Below are 22,820 nucleotides of genomic sequence, written 5' to 3'. Positions count from 1 at the left end.
ACATTTTGAACGTTCGTTTTCGGGTCTGGGCATCACACTCATCAGCAAGCTACCACAATTGTGGAACTCAAGTGTATGTTCACTCGTAACTCAAACCATTAGCGTTGGATTTCCAACAACCATCCAAGACCCAACCTGAGACCTCCCGACCGACCTTCACCAATTGAACCGGGCACATGGCAATATCATCAGGACCATAACCACGTTACCACAATCCATCGCGCACAATAGCATTCCAAGAATGACCGCCCAGCACAACCAGAACTCTCAGCCTCCCGTCGCCCCCGATGCCAGCCAAATCTTCAACCGCATCGCCCTAGCCACAGCCAAGCATGAGCGCATCCTCTCCACCCTATCCAAGCACCGCACCGCTTCCACATTTTCCCCAACTACGCTAACATCAACCGGCGGCGGTTTCTCCTCCCTCACCATCCGCACCACCCCAACCCCTTCTGATGGAACTCAGCCTCCACATCAAGCACAGGACAGACCATCCCGTAAGGCCCAAGCCGACGATGCCGACCTCCTCTACTCGCAACCCCCCAATGCTGGGGTGGGTTACTCCCCGTCCCCGTCTCCCTCAGCGCAGTCATCATCGTCGGGAGCGGGGGCGCAGGATAAGGTGACAATGATGCTGCGGAGGAAGGTTCTCGGGCGGAACGCTGCGCGACAGCTTGCTGAGCGGGAGCGGCAGAGGAATGGGAAAAAGAGGGGGTTGGCAGGTGTAGGAAGCGGAGGCGGCGGGGAGAGTGAGAGTGAGGAGGAGGTGGGGAAGACGGCGCTTGTTAGGAGTAGGGGGAATAGGGGAAACAGGGCTAAGGCGGGAGAAGAGGACGGGAAGGGGAAGGGAAAGAAGGAGGGCGGTGCTACTTCTTCGAGCAGTACTGCTGTTGCTGGTGGTGGTGGTGGTGGTGGTGGTGGTGAAAATGGACTGTCCGAGAGCGGGAGCGAGAGTAAGGCCGGCGAGAAGGGGAACGACAAGGGGATGCCGAGGAGGAAGAAGGCTAGGGTTGAGGAAGGGGAGAAGGACGACAAAGGGGATTCCATTGCAGGGTTGGCGGAGACTGAGAAGACGGATGTGGGAGGTGATGTTGTGATGGGTGAGACAGGCTCTGCGGTAGAGGGGCAGACGGGCGGGGAGAAAAAGAGGAAAAGGAAGAACAAGAAGAAGCAAAGGAAGGCGGCCGATAGGAAGGCGGCCGATGCGAAGGCCAGGGCCGAGGCCGGCGAAACTGGCACCGATGCCGAAGATTGATGGCCTGCCACATAATCGGCCCACAGTGGATATGGGGAAACATTGATTCAACTTCCTCTACTCCAGCAGGACTGCCCTCAATCTCCACCACGCCCAAGGGTTCGTTGGGCTGTCTAATATGTGATCCCTGAGAAACGAGCCATCCCGACTCTTCCTCCCTTCGCCCGATAACCGAACAACATGAGTTCAACACGATTCTGGGTGAGCTTCACCACAAACCAACGCGCCGTAGGCCAGTCAAAGTTGATGATACAATGATCATGGTTGCATTCAGCTTCACCAAATACCACTGGATAAGAGTGCTACGGTATACTTCCCAAACAATACCCGTGGGCCAATGTGTTTTTTGGCTTTCCCACTCTCCTGCCCACGGGTAAAACCAGAGATAAGGATTACAACTGAAAAAAGGGTCATACATACACACTTCCACGAACCTCTGGAGACTCATGAACAACCCGCCGTAGCCAAGGGTAGTAAAACCTCCTTATCCACCCCCACCCGGTCAACCGACTATGCAAAACAATCACAACCGCTCTCAACTCTTGGACTCATACCATCGTACACGCTGTTTGTCCCACGTCCAACCTCCTTCGCCTTGGCCGCCGTTTCGTTCAGCCTCCTCGTCGATGCCACATACTCGGAAAAAGCGAGTAGGAATGAAGTTCTCAGCCGCCAGGTCGGGTGGAAAGCATGTGAGTAGCCTTTGGAAAGCATCGGCAGAAGAAAGACAGAGAGGAACAAGGGAAAGGGGAAGAGGTAGAGCCAAACGGACCATACTCTGGCCTTGGCACTCCTGACATTCGAATGTGCCCCCAGTTCCCAAATCCCACTTTTTATGCTTGAAACTATCTCCACGACGACAAATCCGAGATATGATGACAGAGGAAGAACAGAGCGAAATAGAGTGAGAAGCCGACGGCTGATATTTACTAGTATTATGGCTCCCCGGTGCAAGGGCATTGTGGCTGTCATCGAACAAACATGCTCTGGCGTTAGTAGTACAATAAATAACAAGACATTCAAACGAAGTTTTCCAATATTAAGTAGCCCTTCAACTCAGCCAGAGAGGCGGATGGTGTACGACAGCGTATAAACCAGCGGCGTCAGGACGAATGGACGTCGGCTGCAGACTTGAAACAACACATGAGAGATACGCCCAAGTCAGCGCAATGTGACATCATTGCAACCTCTTGCGCTTCCGATCATCGTCTCCCCTCGGGTCCAGCGCGTCCTCGTCCGGCCTCTCGGCCGTGTCGGTCGGATTCAGGATATGCGCCATGCTGCCCCTCCGCGTTGGCGGCGCCGAATGGTCTTTGACCATCAGATTCCTGTTGTCGCCGCCGCGGTTTGCTGAGTTCCACGACCAGCTGCCAAAGGCATCCACGGCCGGCGGCGGTCCGCCGTTGGAAAGGTGCGGCAGCGGAGGCGTCGCGGGCCGCGAGTGGGGCTGCGACCCGCTCTGGAGCGAGTAGTGCGAGAAGGAGTCCCGGATCCGCTGGTCGTCGCCGGGCGCGAGGCGGTTCGGCGACGACGGCCACTGCGAAGACGAAGGACCGGATGCGAAGGGTGGCGGATTCGGCTGCCAGCCGTGCGCGCGGATGTCGGCTGAGGTATGCCGCCGAGCGAGGCTGCCAGGGGGCAGTTCCACGTTGGCCAGAGGATGTGGCCCAGGCGGTGGCGGTGGGGGCGCCTGGACGCGGACGGAAGATGGCGAGGACTGCGTGCTATTGCCGCCTATTGATCCATATGGGCGTCGGGTGCTGATGGAGAGGCTCGAGGGTACCGAGGGCCGGTAGTAATTTGGCTGCCGAGGTTGGGGAACTGCGAGATTAGTTCTGCGGGGGTCGTCTTGGGGCAATTGCCGCGGCGATACGGGAGCGTTCTCCACGTTAGAGAAGTACGACCGGGTGTTGGCAAACACAGCTTCATGGGGCTCCTCCAGGGTGCGGAACATGTCCATCTGCCGTTGTACCTCAGACTGCAGGATCGAGACTAGCATCGGAGAAATATCAGGCTATACTGGTACCGCCAAACAGGGGGGACGGCCGAATACTTACCGTCCCGATGTATCGGGTTGTCGGGGCTTGGAGCAAGGGCCAGGACGGCGCGGGACAGTTCCTGATTGAACTGCAGCAAACGGGTCACCGTGTCCAAAATGGCCTGGTGCTTGACCTGCATGAATTGGGCATTCTCCTCATGGCGCTGCAACCGGGCGCTCAGATCGTAGAGTGTGTGCTCGATGTTGCTCAGTCTCGGATTGGCCGCGTCCGGCATGGGCGCCATGGGCTCGGCGGGCGTGCCAGGTTGCGACGGCGGTCCCTTCTGGTTGTTGTACTCTCGGTGAACGAGCGCATGGCGAGACGCGCGGCGCCGAATCTCGCGCAGCCCAATCATGTCTCCGCGCTTGAAGTTTCCATTGCCATGTTTGAATTCCCACATGGTCGAGTCAGGCGTCCCATGCGCGAAGACATCGCTCACTGTGTTGGTGTCAGCGCCCGTTTACAGAGCTTCCCACCCGCATATTTTGCCAGCCCATACCTTTGTGAAACCCATACATATTCAGTTGCCGCACGAAAGAGGAGATGTTGGTGTGTTTGAAGTATTGCCTGTCCTAGGTCAGCCACGGCCAACACAGGTACACGCGGAGGAGGGATCGTACGCTAGCACCTTGGAGAATTCGTGCGAGGGCTGAATGACGAAGCTATCCGCATTCGCCGTCCAAGAGATAAGATGCTGTATTTTGGGATCTTCCAGCATGCTATGACGAGGCTTAGCGAATATGCTCTAAATGCATGGCGGGGACGGAAGCGTACCTCCATAGCTTGTGGATGAATGCCGTCTGGACCTTGGGCTGATGAACGGGCTGTGCAGTTGTTGCCGGCGCCGGCATGGTGTTTTCGTGAGGTGTTTGTTCGTGTTGCGGAGCCGGTGGCTGCAGGCGGTCGTTTGGCCCTCCGTTGGCCCTGGCCCCGCGCTCCGGGCTCTTGGTGGCTGAGGCCGGGGCAGACGAGCCCGTCGGTGTGGTCATGTCCATTGGCTCACCCGGAGACGGCGTCGACATTTGGATTGTGGGCGCAATGATGGGGATCGTTCTCACACCCATTGAAGAATCCGACACCTCGCCCTTTTGGTTCCTCGGCGCGCTCTCAGTGACAGCGGCCATTTGCCCTGTAGAGACGCAGACTCGGTCAGCGATGCAAGCTGCGTGCGAAAGCAAAAAAAAAAAGCCAAGATCTGCGGAGATGGCCCCGGGACCAGGGCGGTCCGAATGCGCTGCGCGGTTCTCTCCCAACCCAAAGCCGGAAGCAGCGCGGCGAACCATCCGCGAGCAACTACCAATCACCCTGGTGATAGAAATCCCGGCCGGGCGTACCTCATCGCCACGTCGCCAACGGCTCGATCGTGCGCGCGCCAGCGAGTTGAGCTCAAGCTTTGCGCTGTGCGGCTTTCATCAAGACGCTGCATTCATCCCCTGCTGCTTCCCGTACCTCGTTGCATAAACCCGATCTCCACCGGCTTTTCGAATCTCGGGTTGTCCTTGTGTCGTTGCAGCTTCGGACAAGAATGTTGGACAATGGCCGTCGCAGGGAGCGAACCCGGGCTGTGGCAGCGGCGGTCGGCGGTGGGCTTGTCGGTTCTCAACAGTCGGCAGGGCAGAATATGTGTGTCGCGACGTTTATCGCAGATCCGGGAGGGACCGAGACAGCGGAGTAGGGGGAGGAGAATGTTCGAGTGCTTCTAGGAGCGGAGAGAGGGACGTTCCTTAGGATTTTCGATCACTCTTTGGTGGAGCAAGGGATTGGGGCTAAGGCAGATGGAGACGGATGGAGCTTGTTTGAAATCGACCGATTGGAGACACTAGACACCGATCCTGGGGAGTTGCTTTGCCCAGGGGATGCAGTCTGCAGGTGGACCTGGAGGGTTCGGTGGATGCACAGGGCAAGCAAGGTAAGGTTGCCGTTTGCAAATAAATCCGACGCGCTGCAAGTCAGAAGGAGGGCCGGGTCGGTCAAAGGCGAGTGTGTCGAAGAGGCTGACACTCAGTACAAAAGCTACCGCAAGAGGCAGCCCGTAAGGTATGGTACAGCACAACAGCAAAAAGTCGTGCTTGAGTTCGGAGATGTACACAAAACATGTGAGCTATATACTGTATGCAGAGGTTATCAAAGGTACCAGACGACCGCTTGAGCCCACAAAGAGCTCCGAGGAAGCAGGGCAGAGAGCATCGGTGGTCGATGAGGGGTCCCTTCCGGGAGTGCAGAAGTTTTACTCCGAGTTCAAGTACCTTAACTATCGGGCAGGCATGGGCCTCTGAGAAGATTGCCGTTCTCGAGCCGTTTAGTGCTGCAGGTGGGACAAACGTCCGTGCGCTCCCCCAGCAGCTCCTGCCGGTACGCAACGAAGGCGGAAAACTTGTTTCAATCCCCGCGCAAGGCTCCGGGGTGCGGTGTAGCATCTGGGCATCGGTTAGATTGAAATTCTGCGGTGTGGCCCAGGCGTTCTGGCCCAACAAGCGGGATCAGGTCTCAGCTTTTATTCCAGAAACTGATAAGTTACGAATAATTACGGATACTGCACCTGATTTAGCTCTCGAGTCCATTGATCTCACTTTCCAGATATCTCATCCCGTCATTGTCCCCAGCTAAGGTAGGTGACTCCCTTGTTGCAACCCGGATTCTTTCAAAAGCATCTAGGTACGAGAGCGACAGCGACAGACAAGTGCAACGATCACGTTCCATGGGTACAAGTACAAGAAGAGGGGAAAGGGAGGGGGGCAAGCAGCGGACCGGGACATGCCAAATCGGGGAATGTTCAGTCGATAGATCGCTCCCCAAGTTCCGTGTCCCTCCATATCCGCCGCGCCACATCAAGGACACGCAAAGACGGTGGCCTAACTACGGATAGAGGTTTCAAATGGCCAATCGACCCTCGTGGAATGTCCAGACCGGATTGGGAGATGGGACGATACCCAAACGAAGGAAGTACTCACATCAGCAGCCTCCAGCCTGGAACCATAGTCTAGGATCGCCGTCGATTTGTGAGTGCTCGCACCCGACATAATTTTACAGTCTGTCGGGAGATGGCCAAAATCCGCACGGGCATGGGGTTCTGAATTGGAATCTGGGATATACGATGCAATCTGGGGGGACTTGGCTGGCTTCTTCCGCGCATGTCTCCCCATGTCAGAGGGCCCGGCTTCCAGACAAGGTTCTAGAACTTCTTTGGCTTCGAGTTGTCGTTTCACACCTGCCTCCGTGTGGCATGCGGCGAAAAGGTGCGACGATGGCTCAGGCTGATGAAGACTTTTGGATGCCGCTAAGCCAAGTTCTGGGCAAACAGGGCGTCGAGGACTGACGCCCCGTTTCATGCGGAGAAGACCGGGATTTGGAAAGCTTCCTGCGGAGGCCGTTCCCCGAGGCAGCAGCCGCTTGGTATGTTATTCGAATACCCATCTTGTCCTCCTGTCTATTCAGCTCCGTCTGCTACTCATCTGAGTCGCTTTGACAACAAGCTTCCTGGCACTGCTGTCACAATCCTTCAGTAGGTCCTTTCTGTCCGCGACCTCCGTATCTTGCGATTCAGGATATTCCTCTCCGGCGTGTCACGATGCATGAAACCTACGGCGCTGAATGCCTGGCCACAGATGAAGCTCGGTAGTGAAATTCGAGCTCCGATGTGTCTGGTAGCTGCATACGGTACCAGGTAGACCTGGTTTCTTGGTGGTTTCTGCCGTGCAGGTCCCGAGATGCTTGATGAGGGCCGAACCGACCCCTGCCGGTGCGTGACCATGGCCGAATGCACTTCCGTTTTCAGCTCTCTGCATCGTCTGTGCGATCATCAACCACAGCTGTCAGACACAATGGCTACACGACATCCAACCCCTAGTGAATTACTCACTTGTATCGTGGTTCATGTCAACGGCTTTTTTTTTCTCGGTAACCTGGTTGTCGAGTTGCCGCTTGAACGCAACGTTTCCATGCTCAGCTCTCGCGCTGGACTGTTCCTAGGCAATCCTGTCATTCATCAGAACGACCAAAGACGGCTCTACTCCCGTCAGCTGCATCTCAGTGCTTCTCTCTATTAGCTGGGCCCGCGGCTGAGCTTCACCTTCTCGCCCCTGGTACCAAAGTGTCATCCACAAGTCTTATTGTCTGCATGGATGCATACATGTGCTTAGCTGCTCTCATGCGTTTGGTATCCAGGCGCATGTAGAAGGGGTTTGTTGAACCAGCACACAGACTGTTTCACCCTTTGATCCTCTGTCCATCATCCCATCCGAGGCCCTGAACGCATGATCCTCTTCTTTCCACTTCCACCTGGCAGACCGCTCTCTCCTCACTCGGCCGCTCTGGTGTAATGGAAGCAAGCATTCCAGAAACGTCGAGCTGTTATATACCTCCGCTTCTTGGGTCGTCTGACACGACATCTTGCCGCGTCATCCACGCTGCTTTCCGCGGCTATAAAAAGGTTCCATGGAGTCCAAGGCAATAAACAGGCTACGGAATAGCTCGAAAGGTTACCAAAGCCAGCCCGTCCGTTTCAACGATCTGCCCTCCCGTTATCAGACTGAAGTGAGTAGCGAGCCTATGAGTTTGTGGGTTCACCCTTGGTCGGAGTGTAGAACCGGGTATGGTTTCGAAACGGAGAGCGACCTATTCTTCATACTCCTCGAAATATCAAGCAGCCCATCCATCACCAATGGCAATGCCATGCCCAAACTAAACGAAACACGGCATGTCTGGCGAGTGAACCATCATGGCATGACCAAACAAACCCTATCCACGCTGAGAGCATTCCAAACCGAGCTGTCACCGCCGTAGACTGTGAACCATCACCACCATCCCACCAATCCTCCCAGGCCCTTAAAAAAAAGTTCTAATCAAACTCATCCCCCTCCTCACACCCATCCCCCGCGCCACCAGCGACCTCTTCCCCCCACTCCCTAATCTTCTCCCCCAGCAAAGCCCGCCCATACCTCCCCGCGATCTTCCCGGCCGCCTCCACCATCCGCCCACTGCGATCCCGCATCAGCTGAACAATCTCCAACGCGCGCATGCCCCTCTCTTCCCCGCCTTCGCGGCACTCGATGGCCAGCATCTGCAGGAGCGTTTTGTCGATGTCCACTTCGAGACGCGCGAGCAAGGCCCGCTGGGAGGCGGTGGGGCGGGTGGCGGAGAGCAGGTCGGCGAGCTGAGAGGCGAGGAGTGATTTCTGGAGGTAGGTCTGAGTGAGCGCGAGGGATTCGGATTGCGGGGTGGGCTCTTCAGTGTCGGAGTCGGGGGAGGAGAGCATCTCTTCGTCCGAGCCGTTGCCGCCGTGGGGGTTTGTGGGTTTGTTTTTGCGGGGCTTTTTGGCAGGGGCCGAGGTCAAGGGGATGGAGAAGTCGAACTCGGAGAGGAGGGGGCGCGGGAAGTAAGGGTATTGGTCGCCTCCCTTGAGGATGATGCAGTGGAATTTGTTGTCGGCGACGGCGATGGGGAAGTAGGTTTCGCGCTTGCGGCCCGAGGCGAGACGTGGAAGCAGCTTGGTGTCCAGGAGCGGAATCCAGGTGGCGCGAGAAGGCTGGCGCCAGTGGAGGAGGGTCAGGAGCGTGCCGGTTGAGTCGTAGATGCAGGGGTCCTGGAAAGGGTCAGTCAGGACACATGAAGGGGAGGGACGTAACGTACCCCGTTGTCGGAGAAGAACACGCTTTTGACCGTGGCGCCTTCTGGCAGCGCTACCGTATCCTCGTTCTGGCAGACCTCGTCCCGCTTAATGTTTTCAATGGTGTACAGCAGCCGGCACATGCCGTCGGCGCCGACGGGCCCGTTGCCCATGGTCAGGAAGTAGTCCCTCCAGCTGGCGCAGGTGACAATGGGCGTGCTCTTGGGTCTATATACCCGGTACGGAATGCCAAACAATGTGTATATCCGGACATAGTTCCCAGTAGTTGTCACGGTGATGAACGTGTCGCTGAGCGACATGGCCAAGACTGCTTCGCCCTTGGGCAGCTCGATGCGCCAGTCGGTCCGCTGCGTCCATGTCTCATGCGGGCGGTAGAAGACGACTGCTGGAGCGTCGTCTTTAGGCGGGCAGGAAAAGAGTGTGCCCCTCTCGGTCAGACACGCCTTGTCGTAGAGGAACGTGTCGGTGAAGTGAAAGTCTCGGTGGTATTCGTGATCGTAGAACTCCACCGTCACGGTGTTATGGGAGTCTTGATCCACTGTCCACACGAAGCCGATCAGGTTCAGACACAAATACTTGCGGTTGCCACGCCAAGGAGTTGATCCCGGCTGGAAGGATGGGTGAAGCTGCGGCTGGACAAAGTTCCCACGCTTGCTGGGACGCTGGTCGAAGACGTCATCGTCGTCAGCGGCACGTTTCCTGGCGGCATTGAGTGTGTAACCGGCCCCATCATCATCCACCACAAAGCCGTCATCGTCGTCTTCCAAATTACCGTCCAGGAGATCGTCAAGACTGTCCAAGGACCCCCTCCTTGGGCGTGATGGCAAGCTGGTGCCGTTTGTCTCTGGCCTGCGCCCATTGGGGCCAATCTCTGCTAGAGGGTCATGGATGAACGGGGCAGACTGTTTGGGTAGGCTCAACAGGGAGACAAATTGTTCTGGGACAAACTCGTCGCATATGAAGACCTCGCCATCGGAAGTGGTGAAAGATGCCAGATTTTTGGTCGGGTGCCAAGCAATGTCAATGACATTTGGGTACTCATATCTCGCGATGACCGCCTGGTCCTTGGTCTGCCATATCAGCAGCTTCTTATCCTTGCCCGCCGATGCGAGGAGGGCCCCGTTCGGAGACCAGGCAACCGAGGTGATGTCGCCATCGTGACCATGGGAGAAAACGCGCTGCTTCTCCCAATCATTCTTGGACACGACCTGGATATCCCTTGTTGGCGTTGGTACAGCGAATGCGCGGCCGTCGGGGTGCCACGCCGCCCTACACGAGGCCTCGGATTCCGTTTCGATCCGTCCAATGACACCATCGACCTTGCGGATAAGCTCCGGATGCTCGGCCGTCAAAGAATAGACGTAGATGACTCCGTCGGTGCATGAAAGAGCCAGCATGCTACCCTTGGGATCGAACGAGAGGTGCTTGGTCGGCTTGCCATGCTCCTTCAGGGTGAGCAGCTTCGTGTTGTCGGCGATGCTAACTAGCTTGACGGTCAGCTCGTCGCTGGCCACGGCGCACCACTTGTTGTCGGGGGAGACGGCGACGTCGCGGACGGGCAGGGCGGTGCGGAGCAGGAACTTGTCGAACATGTTTTGCTCGAGCGAGTAGTAGCTGACGGTGCCATCTTCGGCGCCGGCGATGAAGAAGTCGTTGCTCGTGGCAAGGGCCAGGTTCTGTTCCTGGCAGTCGTCGATGTTTGTGGGTTCGCCGTCGAACCCCGTCTTGTAGAGACGGATGGTGTTGTTGGAGCCGACCGTGACCAGCTTTGTGCCGTCGGGCGTGTATGCGCAGCGCGTGGTGCCCTGGGTGTGCGCTGGCCGTGGCCGCGGCCGCGAGACGATGGACGTCGCCGCCATGCTGTCAATTTGAGATTCTGATTACGAGTTCAGACATTCAGTGCCGGCGCTGTTAGATTCGGAACTCCATCATGCTTTTGATTTCTGGTATTCTGAGTCGGGACCGGTGTTGTTGGCTTTGGAAGGAGACGCGTTGAAACCGCGTTTCCATTTACTTTTCGCGTCCGGGGCTCCACTCCGGTGATCTCAAACTGCGGTGAACAGAGATTGCCAGCTGCCGCCGCCTGGCCCTTGAGCACCACTAAGACTCCATCACTCATCACTCATCAACACAGAGGCAGCAACAAAAGCAACCCGGCTTTGCCAGGCAGCAGGACTTTAAAGGGCTATAAAAACAACCTTGATTAGCCATTCTCCGTTCTACTGCTGCGGAAGAAAGAGAAAAAAGTCAAGATGCAGTCCGCCGACCCTCGACACTTTTTTGAGACCGAGTGAGTGCAGAAAAAGGGAACCCCAGGTGAACCCTGAGAGAGACCCCGACAGATCATGTGATAACTAACAGAGATATACTGCAGCGCGGAGCAGGAAAAGAGGCAGCGCCGGGCAGCCAAAGCTGGCAACAAGTATGGCAACCCCATCATTCTGAAGTCCAAGATCCTGGCTGCTGTGCCCGATCCCAGATGGCCGTCCTCGGCCCTCTTGGTTGCAGAGTCAGCCGGGGCTGTGCGTCTGGTGAAACTCAACGTACATATCTGGGCCCCAACCGAAGGGGCGAAGCAATGGAAACGCTAACCATACGTTAGGATCCCGAAGACACCAAGACGGCCTATCGCGGCCCAACTGCCCCTGTCTGCTGCGTCGCTGAAGGCGGGCCCGAGTCAAGCATTGTCTTTGCCGGGTCCTGGGACAACACTGTCTGGTCTTGGGACCTAGCCACGAGAACGCCCGGACGGAAATACGTCGGCCACACAGATTTTGTCAAGGCCGTTGTGTGCGCAAAGGTTGGGGGCAAGGACCTCCTGATCAGCGGTGGTGCCGACAAGAAGATCATGGTCTGGGACATTGCCACGGGCGCACGGCTGCACACGCTGCAGGACAGCGAGGTCAACATGCTCAGCATACAGGACCTGGTGGTGGACCACGCGTCGTCGACTGAGGGGGAGGTGAGTCTCATCAGCGCCAGCAGCGACCCGCACATCCGCCGGTGGAAGATCCGGCTGGACGGGTGGGAGCAGGTCGTCGACACGTCTCCCGAGGCGCCGGGCACGGACCGCCGGACCATTTTGGAGCACGAGACCACCGTGTACAAATTGGTTCTTGACCATGACGGCGACGAAGTCGACCTGTGGACTTCGAGCGGCGATGGTACAGCCAAGTGTCTGTCAAGGCTGAGGAATTTCACCTGCGAAGACACCTTCCACCACGGAGATCATGTCCGCGCTGTGGCTGTCACGGACCAGTGGGTCATCACGGCTGGTAGGGACGAGGATATCAAGTTCTGGGACAGGACCTCGGGCAAGCTCTACTGCTCGCTTGCGGGACACTACGACGAGGTCACGGAACTGGTCATCCTCAGGGGCCCAGGCGGCTCGGGCGAACGGGTTTGCAGTGTGAGCATTGACGGCACTATCCGGACGTGGCCACTGGAGAAGGCCGGGTTGGATGCTGCCGTCAAGGAGCAGGAAAAAGCCGTGGACGAGGAGAAGCAGGAGGTGCCTGGAGAGGGCCTGTTAAGTGCTGAAGAGGAGGCCGAGCTCGCTGCTCTCATGGAAGACGATGAATAGGACAATGGACTTCGGAGAAACCCGTGATACTCAACTCTCCCAGCCGCTTCGCATGCTCCTCCCAAAGACCAGGATCACTGCGCTGTTTTTGAGGCTACACGCGTGGTGACCCCGACGCCACCAAACTTTGATTCAGTTTGATTGTCAGGACGGACAACCGGCTGCAAGTGCCCGCACTGTTCCACAAGACTCCGCAGCCTCGGTGGAGATGCAGAACCAGAATCCGGGGATGGTGGCTGCTATGACAGGCGATCATTGCCAACATCATAACGCATCTCCGGCAAGCAATGAGAGTCGGAAATGCTGAGAGGCATGGTGGCGGCCTCTGTTCGGAGAGCTTGAGGCTGCATTCCCAGGGTTCGAGATGACAGCACCAGGGCAGACCTCAAAGAAGTCGCCAGTAACACCACGTAGGGGTGAACGGGAAACTGCAGCCGAGGTCAAAGTCTGGATTGCCTGTACCAAGCGTTGGCAGATAAAGAAAGGAAGGCTTACCATACCCATTCTCCCGCCACAGCCGCTTGCGCTCCATGGTGTTTTGTCCTGGTGGCGACTGTGGTATGGTGAAGCCGTTAAAAGATGCCTGTTTCCAAACACCCCTTTTTCTTTTTGGCAAATGAAACTTTGCAATCACGAGGCGAGAGTGCCTCCGTAACACAGTCGAGGCCGCTTTGTCACACCTTAAGGTCCTTCCAAGTCTCTTGGCCGATGTGTGACTTTGGATGGTGCACCGCAACTGCATGTTAATCCAGGATGCAGTGCCGCCATCTGGTTGACGTCCTGATGCACCGTCCTCGCAGTTGTCTCAGTCCCCTCTGTCTTTCTTGACCTCAGCGTAGGTAGCCCTTCTCACGGCCTTCAGCGAGGCTGAGACTCTGAGGTAATGGGACAAGCAGATGTGGAGTCGAGATATTTTTGCATAATGCCATGCCAGATCGGGATGCCCAGGCGCGCTAAGCTTGACGAAGTTGGCCTCCCCCTGAGCAAGTGGAGCCAGTCAGCAACCGCATGGAAATCTCCGGCACTTGCAGCCCCGGCCCGACGCATCCCCATTGCCTCTGGCGGACTAGCGCCAATTGCATCAGACGGCCCGTCCAATTTCAGGTTCGCGGCTTCCGTCTGCAATTGTCAACTGTCTGTCGCGTTGCTGAGCTGGCAACTTCCAATCCACGTAGCCCTCTTGAATAGACCGAGACCGAGAATCAGTCTTCAATCTCCCGCCCATTTCAACGAAGCTATCACATGGCCAGAACAGGCACCCATGATGGCATCCAAACAGATGGAAGGCTGCCCGCTCAAAAGGATTAATTTCTGAATGCAAGCCCCTCCTGGAGGAATTCAGGACAAACTTGCAGCTGAAAACGCCCGTCCAAAGCAAGCCCTTTCTCCGTTGCTGCGCATTGGACAACGTGTGCAGCGGGAAGCGAGGCCAATGTTGGCCGTCCCGTCTTTCTCCATTTACCTAACACGCCCGTTATTGTCGGGGTTCTAACTAGGGCCTTGCAGGTTTATCCGGTGGATGTGCACACTCGGGCGCTTACATGGAAGGAACGAGAGAAACTTCGGGAGCATGCCCAAACTTCTGGGTCCCTCACATGGCACAACTTTGTTTCAAAGCCCAATCACGCGTCTGTATGGACGCCTCCATGCAGGCGGCGGGGAGAGTTCCCGCGTGTTCGCCAAGGTGTGGCTTCTTGCACATTTTCAGGCGGAACGACGGACAAGGCAAGCTCCGGAGTACAGATACAGGGCGGCACGGGAGAAACAAGAATGGAAAGCAGCGATGCATGTCACCATCCCATCCCCTCTTTGCCTCAATAATTTGCATGCCCGTATGTCTTGGGTTTCCAGCTTTCATTTCCCGGTTTTATCTAGTCCTGTTTCTGTTTTGTTTGCTCTGCACGCAGCATGGTGGCGCAGACATGCTCGACGAGTTGAGGTTGGGTTCGAGAGCTTCAGCTTCAATAACACACAACTCACAGTCCCAAACCTGATAGCATGCATTCGGGCTGGCTGCAGTCCCATCATTCGAACTCTCATCGCTCGTCACCTAATCGTATTTGTCTCCCTCATAACGTTATCCCTCCCGTCATCGAGGGTTCTTCCTAGTCTATGTTTGGCCGATCTCGATTTCTTTTTCAAAGCCACTCGTCGTTGCCCTGCAAGGCCGTTGGTCCGTTGGCGCCTCGGGGCTTACACAGTACACAGTACGCAACGAATCGTTCCCGCCAGCTCGGGACTGGCTCGACCTCTGCCAGATTCGTCAGGATTGCCTTTCTTTTTTCTTAATATTCTAGAAGTCGGATCCTCTGCTTGCCCCGTTGGGTCCTCGCAAGGGAGCCGTGGCGGCGACGATCTCATTCTCGCGGCCTCGCGCTTGTTGAAACGACCGTTGTCGAGTCCGATTTCAACATGGCAGTGCCAATCTCTCCACAGCGGGCCGGACATATCGTTGCCCTGGAGGGCCCCTCCGAACTCGTCTCGACTCAGCTGCGTCTTCTGCCACCTTCTCAACATCTCCTCATCCTCCCCGGCCTTCAACATTACTTGAGGGGAGCCAGCTCAGACACACCCTTCAATCCCAGTGAGCTCATCCACCGATACCACACAGCTGCCCAGACTCGGCATGCAAAGGCTCTCGAGTTCTTGCACCCTTCCGAGCCAGCAACCGATAATCGGATCGTCTTCCTGCACGGCGGAACCATGTCGGCCCAGGTGTCATGTCTCTCAGCCATCATGGAGCACCAGACGGACGGGGATATCGAAGAGGCCTATGCCACCTTCATCCGGCTGGCGAGAAATGGGGTTGCTAAGCTATCGCCAACGACACTCTCATATCCATCGACTTGCGAGTTATCAGAGAACATGGAACAGGATGAGCCTCCAGAGCCGGAAGGGTCGAGCGAGGGGCAAGGACCGCCAGATGCATGGGCAGGGTGCATGCATGTCGCCGACGACGACATCATCGAGGACCGCATCATCCGGGCCATGAGAGCAGCAGATGCGCTTGACAAGGAGACCGAGTTCCTCCAACCCACGACTCCCAACGTGGACCTCACAGTCAAGCTGGTCGACATCCCCTCGCGGTCCAAGAACCGGCCAGTTCCAAGTGCCGACGGAGCTTCCGAAACTCTTCGGCGTTCCAGATCCGCCGACGCTAAGGCGTCTATTTTAGCGGAACCCGCTCTCCACGTTTCACCTGAAACAAAACCGGCGGAAGAAGCCGACTTAACCGCGCAGCGAAAACCGCCGCTGAAGATCCGCATCCCGTCGCCGCCGATCCCCTGGGTTGGTGAAGTTGCGGCCGGCAACGTCCATCAGCTGCAGGGCCGATCATACGAACCTGCTTTCCACGTGACAACGCGGACGTTCAAGCCAAATTTGTCGCCCACGCGGGAGTCAGAGAGCGATCGCGCCCATGACGAGACATCCGGGGCCGGCCCAGACTCACAAGGCGAGTCCTTACCTCAGCAAGAGGCGGCCGTCGATCCAAGCGAACCGGGGATTGTGCAAGCAACTGAGACAGAGAGTGAACCTTTTGAGTCTGTGTTGCCAATGCTGGAGGATCTGGTCGTGTTTTACACCCATGCGACAACAGACGACCTGCACGACTTTGTAGTGCGACGTCTGAGCGAAGTTTGCAAGACTCCACGATTACCAATATCTGTCCCTGCGTCACCGGTCCATGACGCTTTCCAAGGCAGAAGTCACTTGATACTGGGGGAAGACCAGGAAGTCAACGACACCAGGTTTGAAGATGAACATACCAGCGGTGTCTCGCCGTGGCTAGGGAAGGACCTGGTCCATGGCCTGCCCACACCAAACCACTCGCCGACGTCCTCGGACCTTACATCCAAAGCCACGCCTTTTAGTACGAAAGTGTTCAGCATCAGCATGGATGAAGAGACCGCCGTCTCCATCCAGAACTTCCTGCGATCGTACATGGGCTCCCAATTCGGCCTGCAAAACCAGCATACTTCACCCACTAACAGTGCCGAGTTTCTGTCTGAAGGGGGCTTATGGAGGCCCCTGAAATGCGATGGCCAGGTGGTTGAGCCTGACGGGAAGCCAAAGCTAGACTTGATTCTGGCTGTCGGCGCCGAGACGGGGGTGAAGAAGGAACGTGTATCGGAAGTTGTCGGGCAGATCGAGAAACTTGGGTTCAAGACAAGCGGGGACTCACGGAGCGCCCGGTTACATATTCGGTATGCCACCCTGATCTCGGCCAGAGAGCAACGAGGAGCTAACCGGGAGACAGGTTTCTCATTGCCAATGCTATGCAGGCATTCACTGCGCAGCCGTTGACGAAGCAGATCCAGAGCAACCCCTTTGCCGACCGCGCCCTGCTCGCCGCCTTGATCATCCCGCATCTCGAGACGTACCTGGAAACCCATTCAAACGTCCGCTTCCTGCTCATCGAGTACCCATCAGAGCACCTCCCGACCGTGCTGGCCCTGCAGACTCTCATCGGCGGCGAGATGATGAAAGTAGCGGGCATCGTCAACAGCGATGCGTCGACCCCGGGTCAGCCTCTAAATTTGCTTGACGAGAACCGACTCCCCAGCGAGGGCTTCCGCTGTCTCAATAGCCGGGAATCAAGCATATCCGGCACTTTGGTGGAGCCCTGCTCCTTTTCGAAGGCCAATTTTCTCCTGGCATCCTCGGCCACCGGCATCGAGACAACTGCTTTCCTCGCGGCGATCCGCGAGAGTTTGATTTCCGTGTCGGACTATTACAGGCCCGAGCGCCCGTTTTATAGACACCCATCCTCCCAGTCCCCTCTACAGAAGGCTTACAGTAGTCTCCCCATCGGCAGCAACTCCCACTCTTCACGGAAGAGAGCATCCGACTCGACGTCGTTGATGATCACCCCGCCATCCTCCCCAACCGAGTCGACACTACCCACGCGGCCAGAGCCGCAACCACGATCCAACCACCGGAGCATTCCGCCTCGTTCCGCCTCGATCACAGCACCTTCAACAACAACACCCAGCAGGCATCCTCATACCACCCATGCCAAAAGCGACGACGCGCCCATGGACTCGCGCATCCGCTGGGGCGAAGTCAACTACGCAGCCGCCCCTTCTTCTTCTTCTTCTTCTTCTTCTTCACCTCACTCCGTACCGTCGAGAACCGCCACCGCCAGCGGGAGCAGCAGTAGCCATACCCATACCCACAGCCGGCGCCATCAGGAAAGAGACCCAAAGCCCCTTTCCCCGACAGCCGGGGAGGGGTTGGAATACGAGGACGATGAGGATGATGACGATATGCCTGACGAGGAAATGAGGCGGCTGATGCCGCTTTACTTGCGGCGGAGGGAGGATGTTGAGAGGATGCGGAGTACCAAGGCGTTCAAGTGGCTCGGCCTGGCTTGAGATGCTTTAAAGAGTATCATAACAGCATCATGAAAAACCGGTAGCCTTACCGGGGGCTGATGGTCTACTCTGGTTGTGGTACACGGGGAGGGACTGGTAGAAGTGGGTTTGGAATGGGGATTTGCGGAGATGCGAACGAGTTGATCTTACGACTGCGCTTGGAGTTGGGGGCTATGACTTGTTTTGTAGAGTCACTTACCGGGCGCCCGAGGAGCGGAGAGGAGAATGGGCCATGGGCGGATAGGTCACTTGACTAGGTCGGCATTGCATTTGTAATTCACGTTCTTTGTCTTTTTCTTTATCTCCATTCCTTTTCCTATCTTCTACTCTCTTGTGTTTTGTCTGTCATCCCATTTGTGCTACCAGATTGTAGTTTCCAAATCAGGACAGAATCAGATACCAAAAGGCGGTTTTCAGTGAGCATAGTCTGGATGGAGGGGTCAATATGGAGCTTTAATGCTTCTTCTCAGTCCTGGTTTGGTAGGAGAGAAAAATAAATAGAGGAGCATGAGTGGCATTTGGATGCTATATCATCGGGCCGGGCATCTCATCCACTCAAACACCGGCGCCTCTTGCCTCCTTATGGCGAGCCTCAAGTGCAAATTCATGACAAGGGCAATGGCGCGGCAATGTCAGAGAGGGAGACTTCACTATGTCCCTCTCCTTTCATTGAACATGCATGTGAACCGCGACGTGGTCGAGGACCCAGGGCAAAAGAGCCTGCTTGAGGGAAAGGTCGTCTCGAGATCTCTGACCAGGGGAGCCAGACAATGTGAGAACAAGATGGTGGAGGCCTGCTTGAAATAGGTAGACACCAAACAGCTACAGCGAGAAACTTCTGCTTGATGCTGTTTCCCACGCTACGGTCATAGCAAAACGCCTGCATGCAAAAAACGGTCATGACGAGACAGGTCGCCAGCTGACTTTCCCCCCGTCATATTTCGAGTAGAATCATGATTACGCATAGTTGCCCCGTTCACCTTCACCAAGCCACAACACAGCACGAATAAGGGGCAACACAGCACGAATAAGGGGCAACAGACCGTTGTCGAAGTCAATAAACAAAAACAAGAGCCCCAGGTATGACCAAGACGGGAAAATACAGACACAGAGCTGTAAGTAGCATAGTGTAAGGCAGCGGCAGTAGCGGTAAGGGAAAAATGGGACAAATCCAGCTCCCCGGCCCAGTTCTGTCTTGTTGTTGCGCCTGGGCCTTGCTCCCACCCTCTCAGACCTCTTGAGCCGGCAAGCCCCAGCCTTCTGCTCGAGGGCTCCAGACTGCTCGAGTCCCGGGGTAATAAGGCTGGTCCCCCTCAACAGCGGCTGCCTGCGCTGGAGCGGGGTGCAAAAACCCAAGCGAGCAATACTTCCAAACTCCCTCGCGCATCCTAGAGGAGACCCAACCCCCTTCCGCCACTCCCATCAAAACCGGACCCCCCCGCCCGCAGATCTAACCACGCTCTGTAGTAGTGTCCGAAAGAAGTACCCATCCGATGCAAGAAACCGTAAACACCCGAGAGCAGTGGCAACATCAAATGGCGCCAAATGCGAGATGCACAAGGCTGGTGACTGGCCGGGTGCGCTTGGCTTAGCAGCAGCCGCCGGACTGGCTGTTGCCAACGCCTTGGCCGGGCGCGACGTTGACGTTGGCTTTCGTGTTGTTGGTAGCGATGCTGCTGCCCATGCGCTCCTTGATCTGGCGGGCCATGGTCAGGAAGGCCTGTTCGACGTTGCTGGCGTTCTTGGCCGACGTCTCGAGGAAGGGGATGCCGAGGCTGTCGGCGAATTCCTGAGGAGTGTTAGAATCTTGTACTTGTCTGGGTGGGAAACTGCAGGGAAAGGCGAGAAAGGCATACCTTGGCAACTGTGTACTCGACCACCTTCTTGTCCGCCATATCGCTTTTGTTTCCTACGAGCAGCTTATTGACGCCCTCTGTGGCGTACCTGTCGATCTCTTGCAGCCACTGTTTGACGTTGTTGAAGCTGTCCATGTCGGTGACGTCGTAGACGACACAGATACCGTGGGCGCCGCGGTAGTAGGAAGAGGTGATGGTGCGGAACCGTTCTTGGCCGGCCGTATCCCACTGTCCAAAGTCAGCTGATACTAGCCCGAGTTCCCATGCACAGCCGGGCCTGAGTGGCGTACGATCTGAAGCTTCACCGTCTTGCCGTCGAGCTCGATAGTCCGGATTTTCTGCGAGGGTCAGTTTCTCGCAGTCTTACGGCAGGGCTGTTTCGGGCAGCAACGTACGAAATCGACACCGATAGTGGAGATGTAGGACTCGGTGTAAGTGTCGTCGGCGAACCGCAGGAGCAGGCAAGACTTGCCGACACCGGAGTCGCCGATGAGCAGCAGCTTGAAGAGGTAGTCGTATCTGCCATGTGGTCAGCAGCTGCACAGCGGCCATGTGGTCTGACAGGCAACGCGAGGTATCGAATGGAATAATCGGGGCAGAGAAGACGCTGGAACGGAGCATTCGTGGTCAGCAAACAAAAGATCACGGAGAGGCAGCAGGCGCCAGAGGGGCATCCCCGAATGCTACGTACTACTCGGGATTCATCGTGGCTGATGCGCGAGGGCTTGCAGATGCGGTCGAGTCAAGGGTAAGTGGTTGTGGTTGATGCTCGTGGAGAAAATCGGGTCCGTTGAAGGCAGTTGGAAGGTTGAGATGTGGAAGGCAGCAGGTCGGTCGGCAAACTGGATGGCCGTTTGGAATCAAGGCTGCGTCAGGGCGTCAAGAGCGATTGGTTGATGGTCCAGCGCTGTCCAGGTGAGAGCGCAAAGGGCCTGTTCAAGGGGCTTGAGTCACGTGACGGTTATTCGGACTAAGGCAGGATGCGGCTAGTACGTTGTTCTGAGAGCGTGCAAAAATCAAAACCGCAAGAAAACTGTGGATGTTGAAGCAGAAAGAAGCTTAAGATACTGCTTGAGCACTTTTGGTTCTAGTTGTGCTGTCGTACTGTGTCTCTGGCGCTGAGATGCAAGTCCGAGGTTTGTCAAAGCTCGTGAGATCCTGTGCACCGAGTGTCATGTGGCAGCGGTCAGCCAGCGGCATCTCAGCGGGCCACATGGGTACTCCGAGCGTAACTTAGGAAATCATGGAAAGTTTCCATACCAAGAACATCTTGCCCAGCATACCTACTACCTCACTTTAAGCAATGCAGTATCCCTTCTTGAACCTGCCCATCTTGGTGACTTTAATTATATATCCATAGGTATCTCACAGATGAGTGCATGTGCAGTCTCAACTATGGCAATCGTCAGGTTTGAATAAATCAGGGGTGATAACATCACAGATATATACACGTTAAATACCTATCGATAGCGTTATATCGTTATCGGGTGTTCGTCTTCAGGGTACCAAAGCTGAAGAAACAATCGCTGACATCATCCTGCTTAAGAACTAAGAGGTTGACTTACGGAGTATATCGACCAACTGCACGTTTAATACATCTCCGTACCTCCGCTACCGTTGAGCAACCGAATCAGGTGCAAAACCGTAGCCAGTCCGTCAGTCGCCCACGGGGACCCAGAACTGAGCGGACAACATACCGAACCACATAGCCAGATGTCGGCACCAGCGAGGATCCTGCGCTGGCCTCTGCACGGCAAGACAGCGCGGCCATCGTCGACGTCGAAAGCAGCTTGCACCGCTGCACCACCACCATGGCCATCTCCTGCAGCAATTGAATCGCGCCAACAACCATCTCTCCATCTCTCGACAACCACCCGTCCGCCACAACACCCCCAGCAGACATACCCCTCGAGAAAGAACCTAACAACACTCCAACAAGACACTCGGGTGCCGCCAAACCCGCTTCCCGAGATAGCCCTCTTCAAATCCTACCCGCCTCTCCTCTCGCCAGACCCAAACCACCACAAACCGCTCGACGAGAGGAAAGTCAAGCTCGGCAAGAGTACGTCCGCTCCCCCCACCCACCCGCCCAAACCATCTCTGAACGCTGACCATTGTTGGTTTCTCAACAGCCCTCCGTATCCTCCAATCGCACCTACCCACCCTCCTCCAGTCCCCGCTCCCTCAACAAGTCCTGTCCCCATCGATCACCCTGCACCTCTTCCCCTCGACGCACCCGCACCTGCCGACGGTGACGGGCCGCGTGGCCTACATCGCCGCGCTGTGGTCGAGCCCAATCGCGTGGAACCGTGTTCCGCTTGTCGGCAACGTGCGGCTAGAGATCCTGTCGGAGCGCATGGTCGACTCGCCGGTGTACGCCAGCCTACCCGGCGGGAGGAGGCCCGAGGGTGCGTGTGGCGAGCAGCTGATTGTGCGGTGGAGGACGGTCGGCGGGGGCGGGGGGAAGGTGAGGGGTTGGCTAGGTTTCGGGAATGGGGAGGGGAAGAATAACAACGGTAATACTGCCGGGAAGATGCCGGGAATTAGTGGTAAGAAAGAGACTTGTGATGAGAAGGAGGATGGGGCAGTGGAGAGGCTGCTGAAGGGGGAGGAGAGGAAGACCGAGGTGAAGGCGCCGGTGGGGATGGCGCAGCCCGCTTCCGGGGGAGGGAGCAAGGAGTTCACTGGGTTGTTCATCTTCGATTTTGACAGCGAGGGAAGGATATTGAGCCATACGATTGAGCATGTGCAGGAAGGGGGTCAGTGGGAGAAGGGAGTTGGTGCCAAGGTGGTTGGTCTGACGGATTGGTTGCTGGGCGGTATCAAAGGGGGCGATGCGCCGTGTCCTGTTTTTGCGAGGGCGAGGTTTAGGAAGGGGAGGTCATGATCAGGAGGAGTGGGGTTTTGCTCTCGAGCTCTGTACAACACTGTTGCTGTTTGATGGCATGGCTGGCGCTCCCAAATCGACAGCGGCGTCGGAGACGGGAAGGGGTTTGTGGTTGCATCATACATGAGACTAGGACGGGTTGAGGCTGCGCAATAATACTTCAAGGGAAGAAGAAGAAAGACAACGAACCCACCACCGA

General features: G+C 56.5%; 9 protein-coding genes across 9 annotated transcripts; 5 read left to right on the top strand and 4 right to left on the bottom strand.

The window, feature by feature from the left end:
* Positions 1-177: 177 nt before the first annotated feature.
* Positions 178-1,287, top strand: N657DRAFT_646491 (uncharacterized protein). Its single transcript, XM_062793130.1, has one exon. The coding sequence runs from the start codon at positions 242-244 to the stop codon at positions 1,253-1,255; it is 1,014 nt and encodes a 337-aa protein (XP_062646522.1). The 5' UTR covers positions 178-241; the 3' UTR covers positions 1,256-1,287.
* A 1,145-nt stretch (positions 1,288-2,432) lies between these two features.
* Positions 2,433-4,418, bottom strand: N657DRAFT_656847 (uncharacterized protein; the record flags this gene model as incomplete). Its single annotated transcript, XM_062794746.1, has 5 exons — positions 2,433-3,247; positions 3,313-3,732; positions 3,794-3,861; positions 3,915-4,013; positions 4,069-4,418. 5 exons carry the CDS (start codon positions 4,416-4,418, stop codon positions 2,433-2,435), a joined length of 1,752 nt encoding a protein of 583 aa, XP_062646521.1.
* Positions 4,419-5,874: 1,456 nt separating this feature from the next.
* N657DRAFT_646488 (uncharacterized protein) lies at positions 5,875-6,954 on the bottom strand. Its single transcript, XM_062793129.1, has one exon. The coding sequence runs from the start codon at positions 6,621-6,623 to the stop codon at positions 6,147-6,149; it is 477 nt and encodes a 158-aa protein (XP_062646520.1). The 5' UTR covers positions 6,624-6,954; the 3' UTR covers positions 5,875-6,146.
* Positions 6,955-8,131: 1,177 nt separating this feature from the next.
* N657DRAFT_620790 (WD40 repeat-like protein) lies at positions 8,132-10,951 on the bottom strand (the record flags this gene model as incomplete). Its single annotated transcript, XM_062790603.1, has 2 exons — positions 8,923-10,951; positions 8,132-8,875 (listed from the first exon to the last, which is right to left on the bottom strand). Exons 1-2 carry the CDS (start codon positions 10,777-10,779, stop codon positions 8,132-8,134), a joined length of 2,601 nt encoding a protein of 866 aa, XP_062646519.1. The 5' UTR covers positions 10,780-10,951.
* Positions 10,952-11,172: 221 nt separating this feature from the next.
* N657DRAFT_574937 (WD40 repeat-like protein) lies at positions 11,173-12,503 on the top strand (the record flags this gene model as incomplete). The annotated part of the gene is made up of 3 exons (XM_062789065.1): positions 11,173-11,210; positions 11,295-11,463; positions 11,523-12,503. The coding sequence occupies 3 exons, from the start codon at positions 11,173-11,175 to the stop codon at positions 12,501-12,503; spliced, it is 1,188 nt and encodes a 395-aa protein (XP_062646518.1).
* A 1,347-nt stretch (positions 12,504-13,850) lies between these two features.
* On the top strand, positions 13,851-14,706 carry N657DRAFT_477266 (uncharacterized protein). The gene is made up of 2 exons (XM_062787548.1): positions 13,851-13,937; positions 14,010-14,706. The coding sequence occupies exon 2, from the start codon at positions 14,045-14,047 to the stop codon at positions 14,495-14,497; it is 453 nt and encodes a 150-aa protein (XP_062646517.1). The 5' UTR covers positions 13,851-13,937; positions 14,010-14,044; the 3' UTR covers positions 14,498-14,706.
* A 209-nt stretch (positions 14,707-14,915) lies between these two features.
* N657DRAFT_574910 (uncharacterized protein) lies at positions 14,916-17,878 on the top strand (the record flags this gene model as incomplete). Its single annotated transcript, XM_062789064.1, has 2 exons — positions 14,916-16,708; positions 16,762-17,878. 2 exons carry the CDS (start codon positions 14,916-14,918, stop codon positions 17,876-17,878), a joined length of 2,910 nt encoding a protein of 969 aa, XP_062646516.1.
* Positions 17,879-19,466: 1,588 nt separating this feature from the next.
* N657DRAFT_681726 (ras-domain-containing protein) lies at positions 19,467-20,439 on the bottom strand (the record flags this gene model as incomplete). The annotated part of the gene is made up of 6 exons (XM_062796419.1): positions 19,467-19,667; positions 19,735-19,962; positions 20,025-20,072; positions 20,130-20,253; positions 20,297-20,341; positions 20,426-20,439. The coding sequence occupies 6 exons, from the start codon at positions 20,437-20,439 to the stop codon at positions 19,467-19,469; spliced, it is 660 nt and encodes a 219-aa protein (XP_062646515.1).
* A 1,008-nt stretch (positions 20,440-21,447) lies between these two features.
* On the top strand, positions 21,448-22,621 carry N657DRAFT_681725 (uncharacterized protein; the record flags this gene model as incomplete). The annotated part of the gene is made up of 2 exons (XM_062796418.1): positions 21,448-21,796; positions 21,867-22,621. The coding sequence occupies 2 exons, from the start codon at positions 21,448-21,450 to the stop codon at positions 22,619-22,621; spliced, it is 1,104 nt and encodes a 367-aa protein (XP_062646514.1).
* Between the last annotated feature and the right edge of the window lie 199 nt (positions 22,622-22,820).

Source organism: Parathielavia appendiculata (genome assembly GCF_033297405.1).
Source record: "Parathielavia appendiculata strain CBS 731.68 unplaced genomic scaffold N657scaffold_8, whole genome shotgun sequence".
Lineage (NCBI taxonomy): Eukaryota > Fungi > Ascomycota > Sordariomycetes > Sordariales > Chaetomiaceae > Parathielavia > Parathielavia appendiculata.
Note: the sequence above shows the minus strand (reverse complement) of the source record. Positions and strands in the feature narration are given on the sequence as shown.